This window comes from Eulemur rufifrons, chromosome 2, assembly GCF_041146395.1.
Source record: "Eulemur rufifrons isolate Redbay chromosome 2, OSU_ERuf_1, whole genome shotgun sequence".
Lineage (NCBI taxonomy): Eukaryota > Metazoa > Chordata > Mammalia > Primates > Lemuridae > Eulemur > Eulemur rufifrons.
In genome coordinates, this window is record NC_090984.1 from 15312029 (window position 1) to 15336375 (window position 24347).

The 24347-nt window shown below is 42.8% G+C and overlaps 1 protein-coding gene across 1 annotated transcript in view; it reads right to left on the reverse strand.

The window, feature by feature from the left end:
* The window catches only part of LOC138390616 (uncharacterized), a 109806-nt gene that overhangs the window by 12295 nt on the left and 73164 nt on the right, over nucleotides 1-24347 (reverse strand). The window contains 9 exon segments of the mRNA XM_069479903.1: nucleotides 36-185; nucleotides 1856-1950; nucleotides 2974-3023; nucleotides 3447-3954; nucleotides 4891-4918; nucleotides 7849-7911; nucleotides 10964-11170; nucleotides 11258-11322; nucleotides 21138-21222. Coding sequence (XP_069336004.1) covers nucleotides 36-185; nucleotides 1856-1950; nucleotides 2974-3023; nucleotides 3447-3954; nucleotides 4891-4918; nucleotides 7849-7911; nucleotides 10964-11170; nucleotides 11258-11322; nucleotides 21138-21222 — 1251 coding nt within the window.

Below are 24347 nucleotides of genomic sequence, written 5' to 3' on the forward strand. Positions count from 1 at the left end.
ACAGGCCACATCCCAGGAAGAAAATGATCACTCACTTTCTCCACGGAGATCATCTTCCCGTGGAGCTCCGTTTTGTGCAGGTGGTTAATGCATTTTGTTGCCTCCTCTGCTGTGGACATCGTGACAAAGCCGTAACAGCGAGCTCCGGGACTCCGGGCATTTGTGACAACCTTGGCACCCACCACCTCAAAGGGAAGCATGCAAGTATGACTTGGACATGAAGCCTACACAGAGACACAGACCCCCAAAACCGATGACTGAAATGTGTGGGGTGTCACAATTTGCAGAAGAACCCTCTGAGAGAGGTACTGGGGGTTGGGGTGGAGGGCAGGGCAGTGGTGACACTGCTCTTCCCTGATGCACTCCAGTCCTGGGGCCCTCCATGGGGTGAGTGATGGCACGGGAGTTGGGTCACCATGTGTCCTACAGATCGTAGGGAGGATAAGGCTACTTTCTAATTGTTCCTCATGGTTCCTCAAAGGGAGCAGGAGACAGGAGAGCAGTGTGCAGGAACGGAGAGAAAAGGGAAACGAAACCAATAGTTCGCATAGTGTTCCTTCAGCATGGCTTAAAAGTTGGGCAGAAATGGTTGTAAATATACAGTCATGATATTTTGGCCATAAAGTATGAAGTGTTATTATGTAGGAGGATTTGTCCACAGACACTGATGTGAGGACAGGTTTGTAAACACCGCTGTGGAACACAAAATTCACCTCATTTTTTTTCCTTTGCCTGAAGGTTGAGAAGTGAAACCACCTGACTATTAACAGTAACAAATTTCAGTGATGTGTTTCAGATGGGGCACATCCTTTACATGGGACTCAGTTCTCCTAACAAATTCAGCAAGCTGAAGTCAGGCTTGCCCTTTTAAGGCAGAAGGCACCACAGCTCAGGAAAACCCCCTCAGGAATCAGTGGCCACGGCCAGGGTGTTCACGTGTGCTATGTCACATGGAAGGTTTCAGAGGGGTCTGGTCTCCTATTTAACGCAAACGGGCCTGCAATGAATCCAAGACACTGCAGTCTTTAGGAAACCTCCCTGCTGAAAGCAGCCACCTACTGAGAGTTCCTCTGCAGTCAGGGCAGGGGCCCCAGTTGGGAAGACCAGATACAGGTCTTCCAGTCATGCACTTGGGATTACTGAGGCCCAGAGAGCCCTTAGGCATCATTTCTCTTCTCATTAGTTCTTGGATGTCAATAACCAGGATAAACCATATTGTTTTTCTCTTATCACAACATACTGACCCCTTACTATGGATGACACACTATACTAAATTGTACTTTGGTGACCCAAAATCTGACTCTCAGAGACAAGGAGCCCTAGCTGCAGTAGTTTATTTGGGAGGTGAGTGCAACAAGTGTAAGAGAGAAACAGGACAGGTGAGAAAGGGAAGGGAAGAAAGTCGATGGCTGCCACACCTCACTAGGTCAGGAAAGGCAGGTGTTGTGGATGAGAAGGGGCCAGAATCGCCCCCAGCGTTTGGTTGGGAGCCCTGTACGGTACCAGGGAAGTTCAGACAGGGGATGCAAAGGGACAGGGTCACACAACATGTTCAGACAGGCCCTTATTCCAAGGGCTATACTTCTTTATCAATTCCTCTAATCACCCATGCCTCAAATCCGCGCTGACCACCACCTCTGCCCACCCACTGCGCTCCCTGGGAGTGAGTCCTTTGCAAACACACGGACTCAGGAAGCCATCAAAGGAAGGGGGCACACCCTCCACATCCACGAGCAAACATAAGCTCCTGGTGTCACTCAAGGTGCTCACCGAGCTAGGACCAGGACCTGCATGTAAAGTCTGTATTACATCAGCTGGAAAGCACGTTCTTTTTCAAACAACCCCTGGCTCTTACCTTCCCATATTTGCTGAAAAGATTCTTCAAATCTGTAGCTCTTGTTGTAGAAGACAGTCCACTAACCCAGAAATTTCTACCACAACTGCTACGACCTATTCCAAAAGAAAGTTCTGGTCAATAACTGAACACCCCCAAGATTTTGAGTTTTCAAGAAAGCTATTCCAAGCCAGACACGGTGCCCTCTAGTCCAGATAGTGGCAGCACCAAAAGCCAAACGGAGGTGGAGGCCTGGCCCAGCGTCCTCATAAACAGTGTGCAGCTGCGCACGAGGCCCAACAGCACTGCCAGAAAGGCCATCACAACACCACCTCAGGGGCTGTCAGCACTGCAACAAGTCGTTCCCTTACAAAGTTACTAAATGGCTAATCAGGTATCTCAATGGAAAAACATTCCTGTTGTTTCCATTTCTTGTAGCATATACCTCTGCATCTATCCCCTATCTGTAGTCATTTAAAACAATGGTTAAGAAGGAAATGGTCTAGTTCAATTCTCTCCCAAGTAATCATTTTACTAAAGGGTTACAGGACCAATAAACTCCAACACTCTCCCTAGAGCATTAGTCAATATGGTTTTTTTGTTGTTGTTGTTGAGACAGAGTCTCACTTTGTTGCCCAGGCTAGAGTGAGTGCCGTGGCGTCAGCTTAGCTCACAGCAACCTCAGACTCCTCGGCTTAAGCAATCCTACTGCCTCAGCCTCCTGAGTAGCTGGGACTACAGGCATGCGCCACCATGCCCGGCTAATTTTTTCTATATAGATTTTTAGTTGTCCATATAATTTCTTTCTATTTTTAGTAGAGATGGGGTCTCACTCTTGCTCAGGCTGGTCTCGAACTCCTGACCTCGAGCGATCCACCCGCCTCGGCCTCCCAGAGTGCTAGGATTACAGGCGTGAGCCACCGTGCCCGGCCTAGTCAATATGTTAACTCATGGGATCTGGTTTGCTCCCTACAATGCAGAAGCTGTAGAGTTAATAGCAGAGAAGTGCAGAAAGACTTCAGGAAAGACTCAGGAAAATCTGGGTGAGAAACGCAGTATGCCACGAACAAGAATCAAACACCCCGCTCCTGTCCAGGCCAAACATGTCCCAAAGGACTGGTGTCTCTGGGGTGACCTACCCTTTTCCTCTCTGGAAGGCCTTTTTGCATCTGAGTCATCGTCGACAGAACTAGAGACAAAAGATAATGTCACTCCAGAAGGAAGATGCATGGAGGAAACAAACTCAAAATTATAAAATACGTGCTGAGGTTGCATACCTACCCGAAATTTAGTTTTGAAAAAATGATAGCCCGACAAAATTGTATTGGAAATCTGACCTAACCATAAGATTTCAGACCCACAGGAGTTAATTAATTCTGCTGGGTTAAAGATAATTAGGAAGAATTAAAGAACACAACCATGATAGGTTGAGAAAAGAAAAAAGATTATGTAATCAGTGTGAAATACACAAAGAGAAATAAAACATTCTCTAGAAGTAAAACTACAATTTCATCAGTCTGGCTGGCCAATTGCAGAAAAACAGCTCATGTGTGTCATTAAATGACCAATGAAAAGGAGATAGCGTCTGGTCTAAAACTGAGAAAAAACAAACCTCATTTTCTGATCAGCGCCCTCACTGGTTGAGGACTCTTTAGTAGCCGGAGGGACTTCATTACAAGCTTCAAAATCAAACTTCTTCTCGTCTTCTTTGCTATCTCTGCCTTCTGGACTTGGGGCTTCTGTGGGCGCTTCTGCGACCTCGTCGCTACAGGCCTCCATGTGCTCGGAGGCTGCACTACTCTGCTCAACTGCCGGCTCTAGCCCTACAGGCTCACAGTCCATCCTCTCGCCATCGCCTGGCTGCTCCACGGGCTCCCTTTTCACTACCGCTAACAGGCTGTCTGCCTTGCACGACTGAGCGTGTGTTGACTCGCTGGCCAAATCTAAATCACCCTCCTCCGGATGGGCGCTGTCAAAAAGGTCCTCTTCCTCCGCGAGCTCTCTGTCTGGCATCACGCTACTTGTATCCTGTGCAAATGGCTGCTCCAGCTCGGAACCTTCTTCTTTTACTGGCTCAGATTTACAAGTTTCCCCCAAAATGTCGAGTATTTTCTCATTTTCTACGGATTTAACAGGAATAGAATGGCACAAGGTTTAATTACCAGGGAAATAAAGCAATCACAAATGCGGAATGGGCACGGCTGCCACACTAACATGAAGAGAACTGCTAGCTACACAGAGATTGGAAAACCCGGGGGTATGCAAAGGTACACTGGTTACACTACCTGTGCTCTGACCGACTGCTAGGTTAGCCTCTACCCTACATGGAAGAGAAAAGCATCCCAGAGATTCAACCCACAACACCTTCTGGCTGATTCTTGACAATCTTCATTCTGTCGTCGTTTATATATGACTCTTCCAAATTTAGCTTCCAACGTCCAACTTGCTTAACTGAATGTATCACCATTCACTGAACAGCTCAATTTCCAAATTTCTTTGAATTTCTTTTAACAGAATAGTCCAACATGAAAATCAGAATCTCTTCCATCGGTGCTCTGAGATATTTGCAGTCCAGAAAGTGAATAGTGTTTGGAATTCTCATGAAGAAACTGTTTCCTCTTCTGGAATCCAGTTATGTCTCAATGTTTTAAAATGTATCTCCCTACCACTATCTGTACTGACTGAATTAAAAACCATTAAATTAAGATTCTGCCCAATATCACAAGATCTGTTCTGTGGAGTGTAAAGGCATTAGCTCTTAAGAGGCATGCAAACTCATTGTACATATGTTTAAATGACATTTATATTTAAAAAGGCATGAGACAGTTTCATCTCACCAATATATTTTAAAAAATAGTAAGTTAGCCACGTTCACAGATCTGGTGATATGGCTGGGTTTCCAATCTCTATGATCTTGGTAGGTTCTGGATTGCAAACCTTAGAACAATGTATACTACAGTAAGGCAACTGTTTAAAATTAAAGAATGCAAATTAGAGAAGGTAGAAAACTAGAATGGTTCCAAACCCCCGCTGGTAAGTCTTTCATTTAACAGTACCTGGCTCCAGGGAGGGCTCTTCAATTTCCTGCAACAAAAAACATAAATAAGACTATGCCAGATGGATGAAACTTAGTCTTAGGAAACAAAAACAAAATACATAAAAAGGGAATTTCAAAAAAAACATCCTGGGAAACTCAGAAATGCAACAGGTAGAAAACTTGCTTCTCTGAGGACCCCCCCACCACTGGCACCCACCTCACTCACCCACCCTACATTCATTTTCCTCTTAATAGGATTAAGACCTGGTCACATCACACAGTGAAGAACTGATCACATGCTTATCTATCTTTCTAGACTGCACTCTCAAATTGAAGAACAGGATTTTCATTTTTCTACTTTTCCTGACTTAACAGAAGGCATGACACAACATAAGACAACCCTCCCCCCCCTTTTTTGGACACACACAAAAAACCCTTGGTCTGTCACCCTGGCTACAGTGCAGTGGTGTCATGGTAGCTCACTGCAATCTCAAACTTCTGGGCTCGAGCCATTCTTCTGCTTCAGCCTAGTGAGTAGCTGGGACTACAGGCACTAGGCCCGGCACTTCGCTAATTTTTCTCCTTTTAGTAGAGACGGGGTATGGCTCATGCTCCGCCTGGTCTTTAACTCCTCAGCTCAAGGGATCCTAGCACCTCAGCCTTCAAGGGTGCTAGGGTTACAAGTATGAGCCACTATGCCCAAACCAGACAATTACTTTTTCACAATGAATCTACAATTAACTTTCTGAAAATTCAAAGAGTTAGGGAATATGGGACAATGTGGTTGACTCTTGTTCTTACTTTGAATGGTGGTGCCACCCTAGCCCCTGCGCACTGAGTGACCTCGAGCATTTGCTCTTCCTATTTCATCTCCTCTTCCAGTCAATGCCACCAGGCCAGCTCTAAATGTCACTCAAAAATTTTCCCAGGAAGGCCTACCAATTCGACTGTTGCTATTCTTTGTCTAACTGCATCTGCTTTGTGTACCCCTTCCCTTGTCTGTCTAGACGTTGCTACCACAGCAAGCACCTGGCCCTCTATGGCCTCAGACTTTCAGCCAATGGGTCCCCACATGACCTCACTCCCGAAAAGGCCCCTTCCTCCCCTGACCCCATCTTGGCCATGTCCCAAACTTGCTTTAGTATTTAGCTCAGGGACATCTTCTCTACAAGGGTTCCCTAGCAGTTTCCTCTCTAATCCAAACTCTAGCTGCTATTCCACTAAGGAAAAGGCCTTTCTCCTCTATATGTGGTCCAAAGGCTCCTGTGTTTCCCATGAACACAAGGCACATTACTCTGGAATTCCAGCAAACACTGAAGACTGAGTATTGACTAGGGTCCAGGCATAAATTTAAGTGCCTACATACACATACTTGTCATGAGACAGCCCCAGGAAGTTGCTACTATTAGTATCATCCTTATTCTTATAGATTGAGTGATGGTGGCCTAGAATGTCTGAGTACCTTGCCCAAAGACACACAGCAGGTGGGAAGCAGACACAGACTTCAAACAAAGGCCATGACTTCACATCTGTGCTCCAAATCATCAGTGCAGGCTCTTCCCAAAACTCTGGTTACCTGTATACTCACATGCAAAAAGGGCCCTGCAAGGATGGGGACCCTACTTATCTCTCATGTATCTCTAACCCTGGTAGCTAAGACCACTCCTGACACATCACAGGTGCTTCCCACATGCCCAATAAATGGATGTGATTTATACCTTCCTCTAAGATCCTGGGATGCCCTAGGAAACTGTTCACTTTCCTCACAGTTTCAATCTATTTTTTTCCCATTTATCCTATGTCATGCTGGGAATTAAGACTTCATAACTAAAGCAAATGATTAGTCTTGGCAGCATAACTCTTTTCCTGAATTTTCATTAGAGAGCATCAAATCTATTACAATTTATCTTTGAGAGGAACTGTATATATTCTATTGCAACAATGACCTAGAAATACACTAGAGAGAATGACAAGATCTGGCTCCACCTCTCCTTTCTGAGTGAAGAATGGGCTGTGCCACTTCGCAGTTGGGAGACATCAGCTCTAAAGGGGAGCTGGGCTTCACCAAGTTTTCTCCAGGTTTGCACCCTCAGGCTGGAGTTCTGGTTTTCCAGTATCTCCCTTGCCCCTGGCCTGGCAGAAGCAAATGGAGATCTTCTCTGAAAGGTGATTTCTAATTAGCACAGGACAGATGGCACTATTTAAAAACAAAAACAAGGGCCTGCTAAAGGCTGACTGCATTCTCATTTCCTCATAAAAACTTCTACTGAAAAGTGGAGAGCTAAGTGAGTACATGTATTCCAACAATTTAAATCTATGTAGGCTGGCAAAATAATGAAAAGGAACTCAAGACCCATGTTTACGAAAATCATACCTGAAAGTTAGTTCTCATTTCATTTGTTCTCATCTAAGATTTAATATTTAAAGAGATGGTAATGAAACAGCCAAGACGATACAGTCATCAAAATAAATCTTTGCAATTCTGGTAGGAAAAACATCCAAAGACAGGACGAGAACCCCAAAGATTCCAACTTTCCCAGCTGCAATGTCAGTGCCCTGCCCACCCTCCCATCCTCACCAGTGCCCTGTTTATCTTTCTTAGAGAGGGAATACCCCCTCCACTGTCCCCATGAAATCTTCTTTCTGCAGGGGACAGCATGCAGAGTGGATCAGACAGCTTGCCTTTTCTGGAGCAATGAAATTAACAAGCACTGTCACCAAGTGTGCCCTTCCATGTGCTGCTAGTGAGCCATAGTGTTTAAAATCAACCAGTCAAAGCCAAGAGCTAAGTCCTTGGCCACAGGTAAGTTATATTTGGGAAAAAAAACACGGAGCAAAAGCCTCCTCCAAAGACTGACAAAGTAAACAAATCTTGCAATGACTATTACTTGGAACTACCACACAATGTCTGAAATGGTTTCCAGAAACTGTGGTCTAACCTTTGATTATAAAATTATTGAGACATACAATAATGTACCTGTAATATAGTGAAGTCAGATGATGAAGTATCTAAATTGTTTATATTTTCTTTGTCCTCTACCTGTAAAATAAATGGGAGGATACAATTAATTACATCACCAATAACATAATGGTACATCTGTGAAATAAAAACTCAATAGCCATAAAAATCATTTATAATAAAACTAGGAACGCAGTGTCTTAAAACATTATAATTGAAACAGCTACTCAAAATACTATTAAAAAAAAACGAGCATTACCCTTCGATGTAGACTGAAAGAAATATTGTATGTAAATGCCTATGTGCTGATAGAGTATGAAACCCACTGACATGGTCATCAGTGTGCGTTTCCAGACACAACCCAAACAAAGCAAAAATTCTAATTTAAGCAGAAGAGAGATTCAAATTCGGTAGTACACAGACTCTTTAGGTAAACTAGAACACCAGGTTTGGGGGCTTCTGTTCCGAGAACAGGCTCTACAATCACACTGCAGAGTGGAGTCTTTCACCACTTACTACCGAAGCCTGTATGCCACTCACAGAGGGACTGCTGCCCACGGGGCAGCTACCACCCAGAAAGCAACAGCATCTGAGAACCGTGCCTCCTAGTATCAACTTCTAGACAAGACTTGGAGGACAGCAGCATAGGACTGGCAAAATCCAGGTGACTACTCTATGCCTCATGTGCAGGGAAAGAATTTAACTGGACGCTGAACTTCTGTTCTAAGAGGGGGGTTCTACCCAAAAAGACGAGGGATTCATGAAACACAGAGAAGGAGTTTGGATGCTTTCTGGGTCAAGTACCGGCTATCTGCTATACAGCCCTGAAAATTCGTGTATTTTTAGGGGAAATATTTTTGACATATTTCATAAGGAGCATGTATTAGCATCATTTTCACTTCACTAGCAAAGACATACAACTGATGAAAAAAATTCAAGAAGTACATTGCCTACTCATTGAAGACTAACCCCCACCACTCCTTCCTTCCCCCAATGCAACTGTCACGAGATACACTATACCGAGTGTGCCAAAGACCACCTACCCTTTCTGTCTGCATGACAGGCAGCACAGTATTCTGAGCCCTGTCTGATTTTCACTTCCCTTTGGACATCATTTCAGTTCATACAACTATGCTTAGTTCACTCTGATTGTTATACGCACTATTACCTCTAGTACAGGCAGTAACACATTTCATAACAACTCTATGAATTCTGATATTCATAATAATTATTACTATACGCTGGGCACCATCCTAGGCTAGGGGTCAGCAAACTTCTCTAAGGGTTGCATAGTAAACATTTCAGGCTTTGTAGTACGGATGGTCTCTGTCACAACTACTCATGTCTACCACTATGACGAGAAAGCAACCATCAACAACAGCAACAATAGCTGTGGCTGTGCTCCACTAAATCTTTATTTACAAAAATGGGCAGATGGCCAATATGCTGACTTCTGCTCTAAGTTTGTGATAAACGTCCCTCCATTTATTCCTCCCAAAACCTTTCCTAACTGAGGCCCAGAGAGGTTAAGTAAGCTGCCTAAGGCTGCCAAGGGCAACTGGCAGACCTCCAAAATCTACACCCTCAACCCTTTAACTACACTGCTTCTACACATTTATGATGTTTCTAGCTTTTACTACACTATGTATTATTTTCTAACTAGAAGCAGTAAGAAAACAAAACAGCCTTAAGAAAATACAACCAATGAGGAAGGGTATGTAATCCCCGCCACTAAACAAGTATTTTTGCTGCTCCTTTTCAAGGAGCTGGCGAATGACACTCACCAAAAAATGAAGCAACTGCAAACCCGATCTGTATCAGAATAACTCTCAGAGTAACAGCCATTTCTCAAAATCAAAAACCCCATTCAAAGATGACAATCTGCTTCCTCTAGGGAAACTGAGAATCAGTTCCAGGAGGAAACACAAACAGATTCTGCAATGGCAGAAGTCAACCAGCAGGGCTTCCTTCCCCGAAGATTGCCCCAGAGGCACAGGCTGTAGAAGATCTGGGACCACTATGGACACGGGGCCCCTCCCATGAACCAACACCTAAAGGGCCCTACAGAGATGCCTCACCACGGCGCCTCATTTTCACCGCCTTTTCTGTCTCCTACCATTAATCCTCATGCAAGCGAAATAATTTAATAACAAACCACTGGCAGCAAGTCAATGTGGGGTATGAGTTAAGTACACGGACTCTTGAATTAGCCTGGTGTTTTTTTTTTTTTTTTTGAGACAGAGTCTCGCTCTGTTGCCCGGGCTGGAGTGCCGTGGCGTAAGCCTAGCTCACAGCAACCTCAAACTCCTGGGCTCAAGCGATCCTTCTGCCTCAGCCTCCAGAGTAGCTGGGACTACAGGCATGCACCACCATACCCGCCTAATTTTTTGTATATACATTTTTTAGTTGTCCATATAATTTCTTTCTACTTTTTGTAGAGACGGGGTCTCGCTCTTACTCAGGCTTAGCCTGGTCTTAATTCTTATCCTATTACGGACTGTATGTTACCTGGACATATTTCTTACCTTTGTCTCCCACTTTCCTCCTGAAAACGGGGACAACAGCATGAACACTTCACATTCTTTTTAAAAAGATTAACGGACATAATGACTAATGCCTGGTAGGCAGAGGTCAACGCATAATACTCACTAAAATTTTGTTTGTTACACATACGAGATGCTCCAAACATGGAAACTTTTTTCTAAGGCTAAGGCTTTAAAGACAATGTCAAGGTTCCTATTAAAGGTTCACTATTAGGAGGCTACCAACTGAGAAAAGAACACCTTCCGACCTCTTCCTATTTCATATTTTCAAGGCATCTAAGCTGTAGCAGCATAGATCGACTTCCTGTAACAGGAAGGTTTTGAATACTGTCCTCAAAATGTTTCATGCTGTTTCCTGCAAATACACAGCATGCACTTACGTACATCATGAGACATCACTTTTCAACTGAGCAAAGTATGTTTTCACAATTGTCCCAATTGTACATGTATATAAGCAGATGAACCATTATTCTCCTGAACTGACATTAAGAGAACTTAATTCCAACTATAAAACTATCACCTATTATGATATTTGTGGAACTGACACAAACGTTCAGGATACATTCCAGCGACACTGGCAAGTTACCTACAGCTTGTTCTTGAAGCTGCTCTGGAAGCGCTTTCATGTCTCCCTCGACTAGCTCTCTACTGTCAGACGGGGACTCCGGGAGATTATCAGCATCATCGTCCTCTACACAATCTGCAACGCTTCCATTGTCAATTTCTGCTTCATCCAATACACTGATATCTATTATATCCATATCCTGCAAGTTATCCAGACTGGCTTCAACATCCTCCTGTGACAAGACAAAACCAAACAAAACCGTCATGTGACTGCCACTGGTCCATGCACAAAGCTGCTTTGCTTGCAAGGCTGCACATACCTGTCCATCCCCAGAATTTTCCTCCAGCCCATTATCTTCCACACCCTCTTCTTCTGGTTTACGCCCTGAGGAGAAAAACCATCATTTACAGCATGAGATCAATCATATGCATTTTTGAGAAGCAATAACCTTCATGTCTTTAAGCCTCCAGCACTACAGAAGCAAAGACACCTTAAACACCATGGCACCTACCAAGGTAGGAAGGCTGCATAATGCAGGAATGGGAATGCCACTCTGCTCAAGGCAGGCCCCACCCCACCCTCCAGTACAACAGCTTCTGTTCTTATCAACTGGCAGTGGAAGTAGGAGGCCCGGGAAATTGGTTCTTAGCAAAGTTAGGCAGACCAGACCTGTCCTAAGGCCTGACCTTTTTGTCAAGAGGCTTTATTTGTGGGGAGGGCAGCCTCTGATGCAAATGTGCTGCTGTTTAGATAATGAACACAGAGTTTGCTTCTCCACAAAAACAATGATATAAAGCAAAATATAAATAAGGAAAATGAAAACAAAAGCCATTCGCAATATCAGCACCTTGGGTTAGCACTCACGTTATATACTGACATCAGATGTCCTCCGATTTTTCTATGTGGTACATGTACTTCTGTTTACAAAGTTGGTACTGCACTGTTCTCTCTTTTCACTTAATATGCTGTGAACATCTTTCCATATTCTTTAACTGCACCACATGGCTACACCAGCACTGATCTAATCAACACTTATGAGTGGAAATTTAAGAAGATGCTTATGAAGATCAACATCCTGGTAATTGCTTTTTGCACACAGGTAGTTTTCAACTTAGAACATATTTATAAAAATTGCATCTCTAGAACAAAACGTTTATAGATTTCCAAGGGTAAACATAAAAAAGCTTCCAACATGCTGTCATGATACACAAGAGTTAGCTTATTCTAATTTATATAGTTCCATCAAAAGTGAATAAAAGTGCCAATCTTCCTGAATGTTCCCTAAAATTGGCATTTTTCTTTAGCCTTGCCAATGTGCTAGGTGAAACAGAAATACTGCTTTTAACCTGAATCTATCCTATTACTCCTTGGATTAAGTTTTTCTTATTGAGCAACAGTACTTTTGTTAAATTTTCTGATTTATATTCCTTCAAGATTTAATAACTTCTGCTCCATTTCTCCTCACTTGGAAACTCTATATCATATATACAACATATTTCCCCCCCTCCAATTATTCATTAGTCTTTGATTTGGGTTTTGGGTAAATTTCACTGTTGTGGAGCTCAAGCTATTAACAGATTTCTAAGTTTGAGTGGTTTTGACCCGTGTGTTCAGAAGCTCTCCTTTACACTAAGACTATGTAATATTCGGCTGTATTTACTTCTTTTGGGGTTGTTTTATTTTAATATTATTTTTTATTTTTAGAGACAGGGTCTCCCTCTGTCACCTAGACTGCGGTACAGTGTTCCATCACAGCTCACTGCAGCCTCAAACTCCTGGGCTCCAGCTATTCTGCTGCCTCAGCCTCCTGAGTAGCTGGGACTACACTGGCATGCAACCATGGCTGGCTAACTCTTTTTAAAATTTTTCAAGAGGTTTTGCTGTTGCCAGGATGGTCTTGAACTCCTGGCATCCCTGAAGTAATCTTTCCACATTGGCCTCTCAAACTGCTATGATTACAGGTGTTAGCCATGGTCTGAGGGTTGTCCTTTGAAAAATTACTCTCCCAGTTTTGTGTTGACTGAGACTATTTTGCAAATACTTGTCCCATTTGGAAAATGACTTCTCAACATTTAGCAAATAATCTTTTCTGAATGCTGTTTTAGGATATGCTAAAATAAACAAACCACAAAAAACCTTCCTCCTTACCAATTTGAAATGTTGTCCTTACTCAGTAATACATTCCTATATGTGCCCAGGAGTATCGAACATTTCCATTATCTTCTACTGATCTGTTATTTTGTTCCAGTTTTAGTTACATGGCACAAACTTCTTCTAAACATAAAACACTGAGATTAACCAAAAGAAAAAGAAGCTAAAGGGAATTGGGCGGAATGATTTAACTCCAGGTTTTTCTTTGTTTTTTGGGGATAGAGACAGGGTCCTACTCTGCTGCACCGGCTGGATTACAGTGGCCTGATCACAGCTCACTTCAGCCTCAAACTCCTAGGCTCAGGCGATCCTCCCACCTTGGCCTACCAAAGCGCTGGGATTACAGACCTGAGCCACTGTACCCGGCCAACTCCAGAATTTTCTTCAAGAGGTTAACTTAATGTCAAGGAAAAAATTATGAAAAACGTTAAGAGATTGGACACCTTTTTAGGCTCACCTTATTTCACTGACTCCATGCTTTGAAAATGAGGAAATCATTTCCCCCAAATCCCCTTGCCCATCCTCCCAATTTTTCTTACTAATCAATTATTTATTTGATAATATTCACAATCTGCCAGCAGTTCACAGTGGGCTGGCACGTTGGCACTTTCATCCAAACAACAGTATTTACATGGTACTTTGCCCTTATTTTTTTATATGAACAATAAAATGAGCACAAAATAGAAAAATGTAAATAATACTGGAAATGAACTAACGCAAAAAATCATTAGGCATGGCAAAAATTTATGGAAAAATAAAATTTTTGGTGTCAAGAGCAAGCTTGCTAAAAGTTACTGTCTATTTTCAATGTGAAGAATAAACTCACATGTATGAACTACATGAAATATACTGCAGAAGACTGTCTCAAAAGCAAGGTGTAGTGTAGCATAGTTATGGGGTTTAGAGCTACTCCAGGGACACAGCTTCTCACAGCTCCTTTAGCAAGAAAGTGGTGCTCAGCTTCCTGAGGGGTGCAGGAGGAAAGTTGATCAGCCACACAACCTTGGGAAAACCATCTCTGGCTGGGCCTTTTCTTCAATGTGAACATCAATTTCTTAAGGTTACCAAGAGTTGGTCAAGTAATACAGGGTAATAGTCACCACATATAGGGAAAATGGGAAATTGTAGCTAAATGTACCTTTATCTAATAAAGTCATTACAAAAGTTTATAAAATTTTTCTTTTCTATGGAGAATTTTGGGACACCCTGCTTAAGAAATTAGACATTAATTTGTCTGTATAATAAATAATCTTGCAACACACAGGGCAAAAAAAAGTAAAAGACAAAAATATCATTTATATCATAATTAAGGCTTTAAAAAAGCAAACTCAGGGATAAGCATTTTCTCATAACACTTAAGAGTACATTACATGACTTTGCTTTTCTTTTTTTTTTTTAGCTGAGGCTTCAGAGAGATTCCACATGATTTTTCTATATTCTAATTCATCTCCAGGATTATCTTAATTAGGAACAGAGTGCCTATCAAACTAATAGGACAATTCAATACCTATGTGCAAATAGCTTTGATGGCCTGGCTGGGAACGCAATTCCCATGTATTTCCTCACCAAATCATGCCTTCGGGCTTTAAAAAACATTTGGAATTCAACGCAGTAGACTTTATAATATGCCAGGAAGATGTACCAGCAATATTTCTATAGAACAATTATATTTGATAAAATGGCTATAATATGTATACTGGTTTTTGTCTAATTGTATTCTAGTTAGTAGGAAACATCTAAGTAGGTTATCACAAACATGCTGTCCTTTATACTGTATTTCTCTCTTCCACAAGAAAGGCAGTCGATTTTCATCAAGTACAATCAGGATTTCCCAGTTCTACAACCAACTTTTCTTCTGAGCAGTAAGTACAGTTACACTGCAGCCCAAATCCCTTCCAAGATGTCGAGAGAACGTGTGGTCTTAAAAACGTTCCATTTTCAATATATAAAGCATATCCCTGACTAGAGTGATTATTAATAATCACTTTATGGGGAAAGATATTCTATTTTCCAAAGAAGAAAAAATGTATTTAAACTAACCAAAAAGGAATGCATGGAAAACATAATTGTCGCAAAAACTAAAGAGCCCTTTTTGTCATTAGTAGCAAGAGAAACTGTGCCCCTCAAATTCTTCTAGCAGGCTTTTCACCCTTGTTGGCTGCCTCTAGCCTCTAAAGTACAGGCACAACTGTTCTGGCCTCCACTCCCCAAGCATAACCCCCTTGCCTGGGATCTGTCTCTTCCTACTGCTACACTTCTGCCTCACAGATTATGTCCAATCCCACTGTTAGACTGCCCCAACCCTGACTTCTGCTGGGATGCCCACGCCCCCCCTGCCCCCGCCAGTACCCAGTGCTGCATGTGGGTGGGTCATTACTTTTCCATTTGATTGCACAAATACATTTATGCCACTATACAAATACACTCATTATATGAAGTAAAAAGCTAGTTTCCCTCTTCCCCACTCTCCTCCTCTTGAGAGGCAACCACTATTACCACCTTGGTAACATGCTCTCCAGTCTTTCTTGGACCTTTACATCATACATATATTACACATAAATTAGCTTGCTGCGAAAATTAAATCATACTGTCAATACCTTCTGTAACTTGCTTTCAGTACTCAACAGCAGGCCCCGGAATACCTTCACATACTCTATATTGCTCCACCTCCATCTTTTACTGCACACTATGGCTGTTTCTGAGTTCAGCTGCCCTCATAAAAGGCTGTGCTAATTTACCATCTCCCAACCCACTCATTTCCCCAGACCCAGGCCAATGGGGGATGCTATAAAGCACGTACATTTTGGACAGTTTGCTAAGCAAAATGATATCTGATTATTTTTATTTGCTTTCCTCCAATTGGCAGCCAGGGAATCTTTCTGTGTGCATACAGGCCACGTCTGCCTTTTCTTATATCTGTGAGTTGCTCTTTAGTCTCTGCTCTCTGTTGACTGGGTTGTCTGTTTTCCTTACTGATTTGTAGGAATATATTTTAAATGCTTTCTGGATATTGATCTTTTCCTTATCTATGCTATAAATATTTTCTCAGTCTCTCGTGTACCTACAGACACTTAAAACTTTCATATAGCTGAATTTATCTTTCTTTACAGTTTCTCAGCTTTGGTCTCACTTCAGGTTTTCTTGTCAACTACATTAAAAAAGTACTATCTTAGCTGGAATTTCTACTTGGCATGGGAAGAGAGAACAGAGCTTTTTCCTACCATCAGCCAGCCAGCCAGCCAATTGTTCCAACATGATTTATTAAAAAATGCTTAGTGCTACCTGTAAAATGAACAAATCCTCAAAGTTTCTACTCTGTTTGCAACATCCTCTCATCAAAATTAGAGGAAATTCCCATTTTCCTCCCTAACATTTCAGCTATTCTCCTGCATTTTCTTTTCAGATTACCTTGGAACACATTACAATGTTTGGGGGGGGAATCGACAACTTTCTGATAAGAAGTCATCACATCTAGGAGAACTTTCTGAAATTAGTCATGTCACAAGTCTTGAATGTTTCCTGTTAGCTGTATTTACTACTTAAGAATATTACATGTACTTTAATGTCCCCTTGCCAATATTTTGCTCAAGTCTTTGATTTGTTGATGATACAACTGCCACCTCAAATATCCAGGAGATTCAAGCAATAAACAACTATAACTAGCTAGCAAGTTCAGCAAATGGACAATTTATATTAGCCAGGACTTTATTTTGTCAGTTGTCTTTGGCTTGCTTCTCGTTGCTTTAGCAGCATTTAATTTCATGAGGCACACTCAGCCCAGCAGACTTTACAAACTCAGCACTGGCCTAGGAGCTGACATCCCAGTAGCAAACAGTATACGTAAGCACCCAGATCTTGGTTTCTAATGTCTCCCTCCTCAAAAGGGGACCAGAGGATGCGGAAGAAATGACTGAGTACAGGGAGGGGGCAGGAAAGGTACAAGATAATATTGAAGTAACCTCCTTTTCCAGAAAGTAAAAAAGGACTCAAAGAATGAAGAGGACAGGTGGAACTGATACAGGAGCCAGGCTGACAGGGCTCCCACTGGGACAATTTGCCTATGATTATAAATAATAATAATAATAATAAAGGCCAACTGGCCAGGGGCGGTGGCTCACACCCATAATCCTAGCACTCTCAGAGGCCTAGGCATGAGGGAGGATCACTTGAGGCTAGGAGTTCCAGAGCAGCCTGGGCAAGAGCCATCTCTATTAAAAACAGAAACATTAGCCAGGCATCAAGGTGTGTACCTGTAGTACCAGCTACTCAGAGGCTTGAACCTGGAGGATGATCACCTGAGCCCAGGAGTTTAAGGTTGCAGTGAGCTATGATAACAGGACTGCATTCTAGCCTGGGTAGCAGAGCGAGACCTTGCCTCAAAACAACAACAACAACAACAACAACAACAACAAAAAACTAGCCTTACGTTCCACCTGTGGGAATAAAAGAAGAATCTGAGTTTACACTGGTAAACAGAGAAGGGCAAGCTATTCCTTATAGTAGTACGCCAAGAAATAAACAGAAGGAATGACGAAATTATAAAATCACCATTTGACAACCATCACAATAAATGAGTGGGCAGAATTTAGTGGCTCCTGAAACTAGTGGAGAATGAACAGGATATTTCCACAGTCTCATCCCCATACATAGAATTACAGAGAAGACAGTAACTCCTCAGTGGAGACACCTGGCCAACACCACTTTAAGTCAGTGAGTATGGCTGGTGGGGCTCAAATTGACAGCAGGCGCCTCTGCATAAGAAACGCTAAGAATACAACACTTCTGGTGGTATCTGACAAGATTTTAACTTGATCCTAATCATAGGGGAAAAAAACACCAAACACTTCAAATTGAAAAACAGAATACAAAAGAACTGTTCTGCCCTCTTCAGAAATGGCAAAGTCAAAAAAAAAAGATAATCTTAGCAACTTTTCCAGATTAAAGAAAACAAAAGAGACAGGATAGCTGAACACAATGCATAACCCAGGACTTTTTTTGCTTTTAGTCTGTAAAGAACATTACTGGAACAAACTACTAAATCATAATAAGGCCTAACATTAGATGACAGTATTGCATCAACGCTAATTTCTTTTTCCTTTTTTCTAGCAAAACTCTGTCAGCTTTTAATGCATTAATTGGATTGTGGATTTGAATGGCATTTATGCAGAAACTCTTAAATTTTAACTCTTGACAAATACACAGTACAGCAGGAACATTTAAAGAATAGGAGTTTTAGTATATAGAATGCATTATCCATGTTTATACTATGCAATCACTTATGCAAGTATACTGGCATTAACGAATCTTTTGAGAACCAACTCTTTTATAGTGAAGTAGCTGGTTTGCAGTCTGCCAATCAGCAAGTATTTATGGACCCTGGGCTTCATGCCAGGCACTAGAAATGTGGTGGTAAGAAAATTTAGCTAATTTCTTGATTGTGATAACAATGGTTATGTAATGTTCTTGCTCTCAGTCAATACTGTAGTCTGTAGAACAAAGAGACACAAGCCTTACCAAACAGTTCAGAAAAAAAAAAAAATTACAAAAAACCCAGCAGCACAGGATTAGGTAATACTTAAAAAGCAAACATGTCAACTTTGCATCCCCGGTTACGAAAGATTTTCACACACCATAAAACATCCTATTAATTTGTACTTAATGATAATGCCACCACAGAGACACTTACTCTGCCGATAATTATTTTAAAAGATTCTGCTAAACCACTATTGGTGTAAAATTATTTTCGAGATATGTTGAAATTAGTTGAGTTTTGCTTTCTAGTTTTAAGCCATTTGGGGTTCATTCATTAAACAGGTCACTGAATTTTCAGTTAAAATCTTGCTAAAACCTACTCATAATGTAGCTGAAAAGAATTTAGTAAAACTTACAAACCAGGCCATGAACTATCAAAAGGTACTGTAACGTTTCAGAATAAAACTAATTACATCACGCCATAAAAACCAAACAAACAAAAACAGAGACACAAAAAAGTCTCTATGGCATGACTCCATTTTACATGAAGTTCTAAAACAGACAAAACTGATCTTCAGTGAAAGCAATCAAAACGGGGTTTCTTCTTGCTGAGGTGGGTGGGTGACTGGGAAGGGGCAGTAGCAATCTTTATGATGACAGAAATCTTTCATGTTTCCATCCCTACCTACTTTATACCATACGCAAACATAAACTCTAAATGAAATAAATATCCAAATATAAAAGTAAAACCATAAATGTTAGTCTCAGCTAAGGGTGCCTTTTAAAACAACATAAAATCTAGAGGCCACGTAGACTAGGTTGACGGCACCCACACGTATGAAAGATTAAACCTATAATGACTGAAATGTCACAAACAAGTCAAATGACAGATTGGAAAAAATAACTGCAACATTTTATATATGGGCAACCCTTATAACTCAATGACAACCAAGCAGATAAATGAGCAAAGGACATAAAAAGGCAATTCAGAAAATACAAATGGCCAACTATCAGAAGCTGTGTAATCTGTGAAGAAATGAAAACAAAAATTTTACCTACAGAAAAATGCAGATGAATACAAAGAAATATTTTATTTCTCTACAACAGGTAACAGATAAAAAGATAAATAACATTGGATGCTAAGTGAGTTTAAAGAAATAGGCACTCTCACCCACTGCTGGTAGGGATATTCATTAGTATAGCCGGTTAGGAGAACTACTTGATAACAGCTATTTCAAACTAAAACGCCATAACCCTTGGGCTGGCCGTAGCGGCTTATGCCCATCACCTTAGCACTGGCCAGGCTGAGTTGGGAGGATTGTTTGAGGCCAGGAGTTTGAGACCACCCTCAAAACTGCAAGACCCCATCTCTACAAAAAAATAGAAAAACTAGCTGGATGTGATGGCATGCACCTGTAGTCCCAGCTACTGGGGAGACTGAGGCAGGAGGTTGACTTGAGCCTAGGAGCTGGAGGTTGCAGTGAGCTATGATGACATCACTACACTCTAGCCCAGGTCACAGAGTGAGACTATCTTCCCCACCACAAAAAAGGTATAAAATTACCCTCAGGTTGTGTGTGTAAGGAGCACATGAAACATGAATGAATTCCATCGTTAGATATGGGTCTCATCACCAAGATATCTCATTACATATATGAAAAAACTAGAAAATCTGAAAAAAATCTGAAACTCTTCTGGTCCCAAGCATTTCAGGTAAGGGATACTCAATCTGTACCAAAAAAACATTCAGAATGACCCAAATGCACAGCTTTGGCTGATTCTTCCTTAAAATAGTAGTTGCATGTTACTGAGTTAAATATCAGGGGAGGAAGAAAGACTAGCAACACATAGAACCTGCCCTTGACAATCTGGTCATGACAGAAGGTGGGACAACGTAAGTATCAACTCAAGGCACAAGGAACTAGGGGCTGGGAGTGTAGAGGAGTTAAGGACAGCTGAGGTGCTATGGATGGAATGACATGAAGTAGGCCTCGAATGCAGACAGAAGGGGAAGAAGGGTGGGTGCAGCACATAGGGGAAAACACAGAGGTCAAAGGGGATGTATCATGTTTTTGGGGTCTGACTAAATCAGAGGGCATGGGTGTGGGGAATAAGAAAGACAGATCTAGGTAAGACCAGGAGGCCATTAATGTCACATGGAATGCAACTTTTACACTGTGGGCAGTTTTTGAAAGAAATGTTGTATAAGTGACAATTCTGTCTCAGCCAGGTGGTACTTAATAGGGAAGTCATTTTCTGCAAATCAGACCAATAGGAGAGGTCAGGCAGTGCCCAATACTCTCCTCCTAAAGAACTTTAACAAGGACTATTGAGAAATCTAAGAGTAAACGAACAAAGGGGCAAATATTCCTTCCCTACTCTGCTGGAACCAAGCTAACAAAATAGTAGAGGGATCGTCAAGGAAACGCAAAGCTTCACCGAAGGCTCTTGGTTCTCAGGGTGGTGCCCAAGTCCAAACACAGCCAAGGAAGTGAGGAACATTAGGGGAACAGTAGCGAAGACGTAGTTTTCAAGAAAGCTCTTAATATGACACATGCTTATAAAATGCACCATACCTTTGCTGGATCTCTTTGATGTTTTCTTATTTCCTTCAGAGGTAATTTCAATTTCATCAGGATTACCACCTTCATCTTCAATTGCCTACAGAGAAGGGACATGTAAAGTTGACCAAAGTCAGCACAGAGCCTGACTTTCACAGCACCGTCAGGTGAGAAGGGACATGTATCTTTTAGAGCATATAGCTGCTCCCCATCTGCAAATGCCTTCCCCCACCGGGCATCTAGCCCACCCTTTCATCTGTTCTCTTGCTCTATGCTCGAGTCAGACTGACTGCACCAGTGCTTAGCTGTGTGGTCTTAGGCAGGATGACTTCATTGCTCTGAGTTTGTTTTTTCCTCCAGAACAGGGGACTAATGATATTACTAGTACTCACCCTGGCAGGCTGTTGTGAGGACTCTATCGTGCACGTAAAGCAAGCACTTACCAAATATTAGGGCTTATGTGGTTCATCCTATTCCTGGCACCAAAAGAACTCAAAAAGGGAAAGGCACACTCTCCAATTTCCTATGACTTTTACCCAGCACAGTGCCGTGTAAGCCTCCGGTGACCCCCTCCATGCCATGCCTGCACTCGGTACCGTCTGCATAGATGCTACCACTCACTGGCTGGGTTTGTATTGTGACAGGCGTGGGACCAGACATGACATGCCTTGCCTCAGCCAACTGCCATCGCATACATGCAAAACTGACTCCAAAGACCTCACTTTCAACTAGTAGGTGACCCTGTCTCATAGGACACTGAATAACGATTTCTTGGCAAGCCCTGCCTCCCACAGCAAGAACTTGTCATTCACTGGGAACAGTTCCCACAGTCAGCACAGTGCCTGCCACCAAGGAGGCACCCCTGTAAGTCAGTGCTGAACACGTCAGTGATGATGACTTCCCTAAAAACTGAGCTTCAAATTTACTTCAACTGATAACTTTTCAATCTTCACTGTAGTATCCAGTGAGCATAAGTTTCCTTTAAACCCATTTTGAGTACTGTGTTTTATCTGTAGAGCTTCAGAAGTCTCAAAGTTTCCCACCTCGGCAAGTCTGAATTTAGAACTGGACCTGGGAGTTACACACCTAATCTGTATTAGCAGCAAAGAAAATCTCCCCTCCTCGTGGACGCCAGTGGAGGAATTGGAGTTCTGTCCTGGGATAAAGGAAAAGCACAACCACAAAGTCCCTCACCCTCTTCCTGGGGACAGACAATTCTGAAACATCACCGGAAGAAGAGAAGAAATGACAGACAGAAATTGTCCCAACTCCACCATTTGCTTTTTGTCCTTCCTGGAAATACGAACTAAGAAAGGGACACCAAGTATATGACAGACGTGGGAGAGGAAGATCAGAGTTACAGAGCTACTTAAATACATGGGTTGCTGGCACTTGTGTTTTGGAATCACACCGTTAAGAAAATGAAAAGACGAAGAAGAAAAGAGGAATGGATTTGCGTTGTCAGGGACGACAGCGATTGAGGATTCCTGAACTCCCACGTCAGTCTCAGCCACCAGCATTACAGAAGGGTCCATGGCACTGAAGGAGCTTGGCTTGTCTAGGAACCGTTTTGGGGGGCAGGAAGGGGAGGAGAGAATAAAGCCCCTGGAATTGGTTTGATGGATGAGGACCCCTGGCGGCTAAGAACAGGACCACACTTGCCCAGCCACCAATCCCCATTCTCTGTGCATTTCCCCCAGATAAATGTCTGCATCAAGCAACCTCCTGCCCTAAGTAAAGAGAGCTTGTATCCACAGTGAAAGAAACACAAGCTTGAGTTTTAAAAAGGTCCAAGTGACTCTGACCAAGTTGACCACCTATGTTTGAGCCTGACAATAAAAATGTCTCCTCCTTCCTCTCAATAGGAATTAACAAGAAAGGCCCTATGGGCAATTGTTTGGGAGCCAGGAGGGTGAAGTGAGTCACTAGCCCCACCCTCCGTGGCCAAGATGAGAGATTACAAGGAAGAGGTCTCCAGAGAGGAGTACCTAGAAGGGAGACATGCAGAGAAAGAAACCTACAGGAATAAGCAAACTGTAGAGGAATCAGAAGGCGGCTAACATTTACTTGACTCAGCGCTTTTCAAGAGATCCATCAGAATCCCTCAAGGTTCGGGTCAGAGCCCCTCATCTGCAAATGATGAATCCTGGTGGCACAGAGAGATAAACTGAATCGTCTTAGCAACGATTCGCTGAGTGCTAGGCAGCATGCCAAGCCTGTTCTATGCAACCTTATTAAATCCCGAAACCAAAACACTCGTGGTTGCTTCTTTTCACAGAGAAACAAACAGACTTAGGTGTTAAAAGTCTTCCATGCCCCAGATCAGGCCACTGAGACCTGGCAGAGTCCTGAGTCCAGACCAATTGACCTGGGGAAACCCATCCTCTGCCTCTTGGTGGATGAAGTCCTGAAGCCTTTTTTGAAAAGCCCTCCCTGAGTCTAACCGTATTTTACTTTACTTAATAAAAATTTTAATCATTTATTAAAAAGATAAATTTAATATTGCTAGTATTCTCTGCATCGTACCAATTTTAGTGTATGTACTGCTGAAACGAACATCTAACCGTATTTTACATTTGTGATCGCTACTGTCCACACTCCTCTCCCTCCCTGACGTGTTACTTCAAATAGACTAGAGCCAGAAAATCGTTAAAAAACTCGTTTTAAAGGTCTTCCCTTGCATATTTTCTTTAACTGTTTACTTTGCAAATTAACCCCCTACTCCAGAGGCCCATGGACCCCGCCACCCCTCTGCCCCGCGACAAGGTGTGCCAGAGCATCTCACCAGAGTAAAACCACCTCCGGCTCAGGAATCAGACTGCCGGGTTCAAATCCCGACGCCGCCTGACCGAGGCCGTGTGACCTTGGCCGAGTCCCTTCTCCTCGCCTGGGGAGGATTTCAGGGTCTCCGGTCTAGTTATGGAGACTGATATGAGACGAGACAAGAACCCTCCACTCAGGGGCCCCTGTCACCCGTAGCCGAGGACCGCGACGGCGTCTCCCGCCCGCGTCCCGTTTTTCCGTTCTTCTCCTTGCCCCGAGGGTTTGAACCCGCCGCACACGGCCAGGTCAGGCTCGGAGCTGCCGCCGGGGCCTGGGAGGAGCCGGGAGGCGCAAGCGAGCCAGGCCCGGGTAGGCCGCGAACGGAGCCGGGGACCGACCCGGGCCAGGGGACCAGAGTCGCGGCCGCCGGGACCCCTCACCCGAGCTTTACCCCGACCCACG